The 9,008-nt window shown below is 44.2% G+C and overlaps 1 protein-coding gene across 1 annotated transcript; it reads right to left on the bottom strand.

Annotated features, from left to right (window-relative positions):
* Positions 1–136: 136 nt before the first annotated feature.
* Positions 137–8,305, bottom strand: SARC_05789 (hypothetical protein). The gene is made up of 10 exons (XM_014300343.1): positions 7,949–8,305; positions 6,621–6,760; positions 5,589–5,711; positions 4,714–4,857; positions 4,046–4,129; positions 3,707–3,793; positions 3,344–3,437; positions 2,545–2,726; positions 1,202–1,282; positions 137–408 (listed from the first exon to the last, which is right to left on the bottom strand). Exons 1-10 carry the CDS (start codon positions 8,022–8,024, stop codon positions 184–186), a joined length of 1,236 nt encoding a protein of 411 aa, XP_014155818.1. The 5' UTR covers positions 8,025–8,305; the 3' UTR covers positions 137–183.
* Positions 8,306–9,008: the final 703 nt, after the last annotated feature.

Raw genomic sequence — 9,008 nt, 5'->3', positions numbered from 1 at the left:
TTTATTTACCGATCAAATTCACAAAATATACTAACTGTTCGTAATCGTGTACATTGCGTGCCATTCTATGCGTGCACATACCACTTCGAGCCTGTTTCAGTAAAATCGTGTCGCATCAAATCGTACAACATCGAGGTGGACAAATTTAATACCTAATTTATTCGTTTGTTTTCGTAAACAGTATTACAGGTTCTTCTTGGTCTCCGCCTCCATGTCGGCATTAGTTTCTTCATCAATAGTGCTTTTACCTACTGCCTGCACAGGCTTAGTTGTCAGTTGGAAATATTCGCCTGCTAGTTCTGCGTACTCATCGCTGTGTGTATCTAGTTCCTGAGCGCATGTTCGTGGCATCCACCCATGTGCCTTGGCTCTGTCAGCCATTGACAAGTCTTCTCCTTCCGAAGTCAGCTGCACAAGAGAGGTCCACATAGTAGCAGAGTGTCAATAAAACCTACATGTACATACTTTTGGCATAGGCACACACGTAGATCCCACATACACGTGTGGAATCGTGCATTTGCGTGAATATGCGATAGACAACTGCAGCAAACTAGAAACATGTTCCATGAAGAGTACATACAGAAACAGCGAATACAACCGGTTATTCTCTCCCCAACATACTCAACGCAACTAGTTTGAAACAATAAAGCGCAGACAGGGCGGAGGACGCGTTGACCTATACATCGAATGTTTTAGCACTGCCTCGCGAGCCATACAATTGTGCCTAACATCATGGTCAAGAAAGTGGTATGTTAATACTCAGCTAATTGAACTCGAAGTATATAGGCATATACGTGCATTTGCATAAAAAAAACCAGGGGACATGTACAGCCCATATTAAGGTTTAGAAAAAGGTGTATGATGTTAGCTATCTGCCATCGTCTACCGAGCTATCAATTATCATACATAACAAAGTTGTCACATACTATACACTACAGCCTTGCAAATCTCATAAAGTCGACATGCCCATCTTATCGCTCACATAGAGATTCGACAGCAGGAATACGCATATAAAAAGCAACCATGTGCATCCCAGCGCTCACAGCTTGTAGAACCGATAGCACAAACATACTTGACACTTCTGTAGCAGACATATATAGAAAAAGTATGATACGTACACAATGAGGTATCTATACAGTGTGCAGCAGGGATATCAAATCTGTATACGGCCGATACATGCTCAGCATTCACACGCACAGACCTTCTCGCCATACAGCCAGTGTTTCTTATCCCGTGTAATAAGCAGCAAATCGCTCACTTCCACAGCAAGGCGTTCATCATCCTGCAACCATATGGCGTGCTTTGAGTGTTGATCGTGATAGTTGCCGTACGTCGCTAGTGTATATAACTTACAACTGTAGTCTACGATAAAAGCACGTATACATTTGTACTTCCCGTTAGAATGTGATGCGTTCAGAATAGTCATCACAGTTGCTTACATACATTTGCTAGTATATACCATTTACAACCAAGAGTTGCGATTGCACTTCCTGCCTATCCGGCTGTCCTGCAAGAGTGCGGTGTGTTTATAGCATTTACCACGGCAGCTATTAACCACTGATTGATAGTCTGAATAGTATATACTGATAAGACCTGCGCTGCATGGGCTGTGAGAATGCTATGCAGTCCAAGTACTGGTATCGGTACATGGTATACGCAAGAAACCAACTCGTAGATAACTGAGTGACATTTGAGAGCACTGTCTGATAGACGCTATATTTCAGTGGCCAACTTTCGCTCTCCAACCGAAGATCATTCTAAAAATAAAATCTACAGTGTATCCGCTTTTCTGAGAGAGCCGGATGATATTTGAATATTCGTCCACTGGTGATAGCACATGTTGGAAATCTGCGTAATCTATGTATAAGCAAAATATAGATAATACCTATATAGATGTATTCGTTCTGTGAAAGTTCAATGTCCTATAGAAACATGGAAGGAAAACGATGGAAATTTCTACGCGAGGACCGCATTAAATCAAGACCAATACTCACAGATATATGCAAACTTCATTCTGCTGCAGACCGACGTGTTCGTATATCCGGAATACAAGTGACAACCCTGGATTGTTTGTACTCACGGAAACAATCCCTCTGATATATGTGCGTGTACTGCCTGGAATAGACCAGTTCACGACAAGAAAATGCGGCAGCACAAATATGCTTCGGAGAGCGATATTGATTCAAAGAGTATACAGGACACACATACAAGATACACATACAAGATACACATACAAGATACACACCCATGTATGCACAAGGCATGGACATGCAAGTGAAATCAGATGCAGGCACCATGCATATGTACACGCTTACCCACATCTGTCTGAAAAGGTGCATGGAATTGTGCGGGGCTGATGGCTGAAACCACCAGTCAGAAGCTATAAGCATTCATCGCAACTGTTTAAAAAACAACCCCTAGCCGACGTGGACGACGACACACACACGTGTATAAATACAAACACAACCACACACATGCACATACACAAACACCCACCCACCCGAACACACACACATATACACACACATAGACACTGGCGCTTACCATGCTAGGATGAGTACGCCATGTCTGATGGCCCCACCCACAGCCAAACCACCCTCTGTTGAACGGTTGTGTCACGCGCATCAACTGCGCCTCTTTGCGCTTGGCCCTCTTCTGCGCCAGTTGCTCGCGCGTGAGTGTGTACTGGTCACATCCCTCCACCACATCCCACCACAGCCCATTGCCTGCCAACCAGCGACCAAGGGGAACACAGAGATTAATTGGCGCGGAGAGTATGTACCAATATGACGAGCGATTGATTGCCATTTAAATATGTAGTACGTGTTCATTAAGGAGCACACTTGGTACCCCAGGCCATGTAATCACATCGTAAACTATCGGTCGCCCTCATATATTCGGTAGTATAATGAACGAATTGCTCCGGTATGCACTCACAATGCAGGTACATCAACAATAACCGCACATTTGATTTGATACATCTCGAAATACACGAACGATTGACTTATCGGCAAGCATTGTAAGTTGTTGTTCACCGGCATCACAGTCATCACATAGCCAATTTACTGCGTATACTTCAGCACATTCTGTGTACCCTCCATTCGTAGTATCATAATATAATTGGCGGTGAGTTTATGTAACTCCCAAAGTAATAGTCTGCAACAGCGAATTATGGCATCATATACATATGTATATATATATATATATATATATATATAGATATAGATATAGATATATAGATAGATAGACAGATACACACGCGTATGCGGAAGCTAGAGAAGAAGTCAATGTTGTACTAGCGAAACAATGTAGGTATGACCACTGAGTTCGTGTAGTGTCTCACCATGGCTTGCCGTGGGAATAAACCACCACAATGGAGACGGTCCAAAGACTGCGGCGAAGTTGGCTCGCCGGCTCAGAGTATATGGGAAGGCAAACTGCGGCAGCAAAGACAGGCACACAAGTAAGTCAGTCGGGAAGGAAGAGAAAGCTAGCAACACTTCAGTGTACACGTGTAGATGGGTGTATTTCTGGGTGCAAAATAGAACTATGCATATCTCATCAGCCTTAGATAGCAAACAATAGCCCCCATGCGTATGCAATCTACAGATGGTGCACCTATCACGGATCTTCCAAACAAGTGCACATATACAACAGAAATGCGACATGTGTGGCCTATTGCACATATGCCACGTGACCCACTCACCGGTTCCTCCTCCGGTTGTCTACGATCATCGGCCTTGAGCATGATCCACGCTTCAATGTCACTCCTGTTGCGCAAGACTATGCGGAGCTGCAGATGCAGACGGAATGTGATTTAACAGATTGTCAGACGAAGGATGTCATACGTTCAAAAGTCTCCGTTTTCATTTATAGACACATACTTAGATTGCAGAAATTTTCCATAATTTTGGAACTGTCCGTATCTGATGTTCTCGCCTAAAATACATCGATCTACCATCGCCAATGCGCATATTATCGGTGTACGGTCATCTTTAATGGTAACAGTTAAAGCATGGGTAACCACAACATGCGAACGTCTCACCTGGAAGAACAGAAGGACCCCCACGGCCAGCCATACGGCGAAGGCAACCGAGCCCACAAGGAACACGTCAGCAAAGAGCATGGGCTACAACAGAGTTAAAGACGGGGTTATTTAGTGTAATGAGGGTTGAGCGAGGTACCACGCACACATAAGCGGTGCGATACAGGCAATATGATATCTACAGCTATTGTGTCTAATTAGTTCGATATGCACGAAATACTACGGATTAGAAGCCTCGAGATGTTGACTGGCCGTTGGCTGCCTATTCTGCGATGTGCGCGCTCGGCGGAACAGCAGACTCGGACGTATGGGGGTTGAGGTCCAGATGTGTACGAAAAACGGGGGATGACGCATACAACAAGCAGCAAGGGGGCGAGGTCGCATTCAGATATTGGTTCGCTTGTTAATTTTTCACTCAGATCGCAAGAGAGGATGTATACAAGAAGTCATTTAGGCACATTACCACCACAACCTTTCTCGTATTATATTAAAATTGACATTGGCACAAAATAAAAATGAAATTGCTATGAACACATGTGCTATGTATCAAATCATAGATCATAAGCCCACACAGCTGTACACACACGTACATATACATCTTTCTGTATGATACAGTTTAAATATCATATTCTTCTGCTGCCTGCAAATACATACATGTAACTACATACTTGTCGCCATACAAGTCCAAAATGGACCAAGAGGTAAGCTCGCCAGCCGATGATGTACATGGAGTGGAAGCCATCCAGCACCACATAAAGCAGAAACAGCACAAAGGCTTTTTGATTCTTCCACCCTACACACCCATTAATCCACTGCGCATGGAAGTAGAGATTGATCAGTCACAATAAACTCCCAAGGTTCTAGCTAGGGGTTGAAGGTTTAAGGATCTAAGGTTTTAAGGTTTACGTTTAGTGAGTACTGTATCTGGTGATGACCAAATGACCAGTATGTTATCGACTGAACAACCACTAACAATGTGCTCTGGGCCTGGAAAATGTACGCGTGATCGGCAGCCAAATGACACACCGGATGCTTCCTAAACCGGCTACGAAAGGTCAATGTATACATAACAGGCAAGCAGCTTAGACCCCACACGGCAGGCGCAATGTACACATGGTTCTTATAGACTATCCCACACACAATACATATTCTACACACGGGTGATACACCTGACACACGCGCAAAACGATACATACGCGCCTGGAGTATCATACAATAAACGCACAATCAGCACACCAACGACAACTCCGGTAGTGAGGTACCACACACCGATCAACTACCAGACCTGTATACTATCGACACTCATACAGCATGTTCTCCCTGGGTGTAAGATAGGTAGATGAATAACTGATATACAGACAAACACAGATGCCGTGTCAATACAAGCACATCACGGCACATACGTTGCGATCGAGTAAAGTGCTTAGCAACCGAAGACCCCATAAAATGCCTTCAAAATACAATCACTTTGCATAGCACTAAGGTATGGAGACATGCATACACTACACGGCACAGCAGATAGAGTTGACAACCGAAACCATACCGGGCAGTGGTGGTCCATTTTCGGACAACAGGTGCCGCACTCGCGACAGTGGTGGGCGCGGGGTGGCTTGAATCGTTCGCACTGGTAGCAGTATTGCAGCTGCTCACGTTTATCAGCGGGTTCCTACGAGATTGAGGGTAAGTAAAGACTTGCGTGAAAGGCAAATACGTGCGTGCAGGGGTGTGTGTGAAGGTAAACTTTGATTTTGTACTAGCCTGAAAGCTCATACTGTAAGCGTTGACATGTATATGCTATGGCATAAGCCATAGTTAGTGCATACTCTGGGATGAACGAAATATCAACCATCGTTTGTAGCTTCGTGGCTGTACAGCTACGCCAACGAATGGTTGTAACCACTAGCACGAATGTAGAGTGTCTCCTGCTGGTCCAGATGATAGGCACTTACTTGTGCTTTCACCTTAACAATCATATGCCGTCACAGATTTACATTCCAAACCAACGTTAGATATCGTTTGGATCTATGTAACAATAGTGTTTGATGGAACACACTTCATGCATCCATATACATTCGCGCACGCCCAAATTAAAGGCACACACTATGTAGTAGGGCCAGCGCTCGCATGCTGCATATAAAACAGAGCACTGCATCAGCATGAGCGACGCTAAAACGAAAACTCGCGATGGCAAGCACAACAAACCGAGGCAATCAGGCATCCCTACCCCACCTGATATATGTGTAACACAATCACTGGGTTAGACCTGGTTCCTACTCACTAGGAGCGGATCGTCTCAAAGCCGTTGATAGTAAATCTCTGCACACACCGTTGTCACCTCATGCAAAAATAGTACAGGATACGTCCTTTAGATATATATATCACTGCACACCCTGGTCACCACAACAGGCAGTGTACACGAAAAGGCTGCGTTAAAACAAGAGTTGTACCTACATAATTGGCCTTGGTACCTGCGAATAGCGTCGCGCGTGTTTAAAGATAGCTTTCAAGGCCAATTATATAGATATAACTCGCTCTCACTGACTGAGCACACATCAGAGTGCCACAGATGACTCACCCATGCCATGGGGAATTCCCCTGGTCCCAGGTACATGCTGCACAGATAGCTCAGCACCAGCATGAATGCAAGACCCATGTGTACTATCGAATGGTACACCGGCTGCTCGTGGTCTCTCCATGTTCTGTACAGCACAATCTCTGAGTGAAGTGGTGCGTATTGCCCATCAGAGTGATAGATGACAGTTGACATGAGCAAAGGCTATGCAGGTAGCTCAATAGCAGCGTGGGATACGTTTGCATGTATAGTGAAAGAGCGAGAGTGATTGTTTGTGGTCTGTCCAGGTTCTGTGCAGCGCAATCTCTGCGTTAAAACGGGTATTGCCCATGAAGGTGACCATTGGCAGTAGCCGTGAATACAAGTTATTGATCTGGGTGACTGATGGCAGCAGTGACTGTGAACATAAGTGCGAGCTTAGCAGATAGCTCAGCACCGCCGTGGGATAACTTTCCTTGCGTGGTATAAGGAGTAGTAGCTTCTCACGGTCTTTCCATGTTACACAGGACTCATGTGCATGTGCGGCGAATGCACTGAAGCAGTATGAATGCACCTCCTGTGTTCATTGGAGGGTAGTGGGGTGTTCGCTCTAGCGCTTACTGAGTTATATCTCTGAAATGGCGTAGTGCAGTAGCCACTGTCTGAAGTGGTGGGCTTTGACATTGTGTCGTATATGTTCCAACTGGTTACAACGCGACGTTCTTATAGTCTATAGTGCAACGGTGAAGCAGAATTCATGCAGCACAGTGTATTACAGAGCAATATAGCACAGAGCAAGAGACCACAATATATTACATTGGAACTTTGCGCACACATGCGAGTAGAGGCTGTGTGTAGGAGGGATCGCTCAGTACTCTCTTCTGTACAAATCTAGATCACACTATGGCACAGTGGTACGTTGGCGATGTGAGCGTGTGTAATACTATTGTCCCTCTCAAATCATGATGGTATAGGCTGGCCAAGTATCACACTCTGTCACTCACTGGTCCGTTGCACACTCTACCACTCACTGATCACTTGTACACTCTGAAGAAGCTATGTTGACACTCAACGTGTTTGTGCTTGCATACGTGCGATATGAAATTCATGTTTGTATTGTGAGTGATTGAAATACAATGCCCTTGATTATGTGAAAAGCACAAATAGTCCAATGGATTGCAAAGCGGCGCAACAAGTCAGGTTTACAGCATATCTCTCATTTACACGATACACTCGGGGTGCAATGCAGCAAGTTTTACAATGATAGACACTCAGCCAGTATCAGATATAGATAACCTCATAGATATAGCTTCATGCACGCCATTCCCGTAGATATAGCGATGTTAGGATACCTGTGCCCAGAGTGTGGAAGGCAATGAGACAGATCGTGACCAGCGGGCCCCAGTGTACAATCTTGGGGCATTTCATCGTCACTGTCGTTAGCCTATCTATGTATATAGGTGCATTGTCAGTCCTCTACGCACACAACTGGCCTGTATGCCCTGAATGCAGGTGTATGGGATTAAAAGGTGCCTGGATGTATATCGGGGTGTGAAGGATGAACTATTGTTACAACTTGAAACTATGAGATATGTATTTACGTGGGGATTCTGTCTAGCTAGAGACAATACATATATATTTACATAGTCAACGAAAGAAGTAGTATATATACATATATATATATGGGCTGCTGTTTACACAAACAACTTGTAAACACACAAATAAACACAAGAAAATTAGAAAAATAAAGTCAACATCGGATTGTGCGGTGCTGTGGCTTTTTAGACCTATCGTGTGGCACTAATCGACTGATCTCTCGTGTTGGAACAGCCCGCCAATTTTAGCTGACCAATACGATTGCAGATACTTCTCAGATCTGAGAAAGCCAGAAAGCATATGACTATTGACTACGTATGAATGTGTGTACTTATTTCAATTTATTTAGTATTTAGATCGTAGGCCATAGGATAAATTGCATAAATATAAATTGTATATGGCGAAGGAATGTAGTACAGTACATACTCAGCTCACCGCGCTTGGCATATATAGCGTGTGCAGGTCATCGCGTGTGTCTCATTATACACGTGCGTGGATGAATCAGGTGCTCACAGTACGCTTGTCCTAATAGACACCAGGCTAATTGGGTGCCTGTGTAACAGGGTGGGTGAATTGAAGCCCGACTACGCATATGCGACAAAGAATGGCCTGCAGCTCTACCTCGTAAATGTTAATGGTATGTGTAAACTATCAGGCAAATGTGAGATTTACTGGCTATTGTCTGTCGTGATTCTCATTTGATTGGCACATATGTGGTTACACACACACACACACACGCGCGCGTGTACACACACACACAACATATATATATATATATATATATATTATTATATATATATATAATAATATATATTA

This window comes from Sphaeroforma arctica (genome assembly GCF_001186125.1).
Source record: "Sphaeroforma arctica JP610 unplaced genomic scaffold supercont1.384, whole genome shotgun sequence".
Taxonomy (NCBI): domain Eukaryota; class Ichthyosporea; order Ichthyophonida; genus Sphaeroforma; species Sphaeroforma arctica.
This window is presented reverse-complemented; position numbering and strand designations above follow the sequence as displayed.

Coding starts and splice junctions, on each gene's coding strand:
- SARC_05789 (XM_014300343.1), bottom strand. CDS start 8,024: ATGAAATGCCCCAAGATTGTACACTGGGGCCCGCTGGTCACGATCTGT. Junction 6,761..7,948: donor CTTCCACACTCTGGGCACAG/GTATCCTAACAT, acceptor CACTTCACTCAG/AGATTGTGCTGTACAGAACA. Junction 3,794..4,045: donor GGGTCCTTCTGTTCTTCCAG/GTGAGACGTTCG, acceptor CTGCATCTGCAG/CTCCGCATAGTCTTGCGCAA.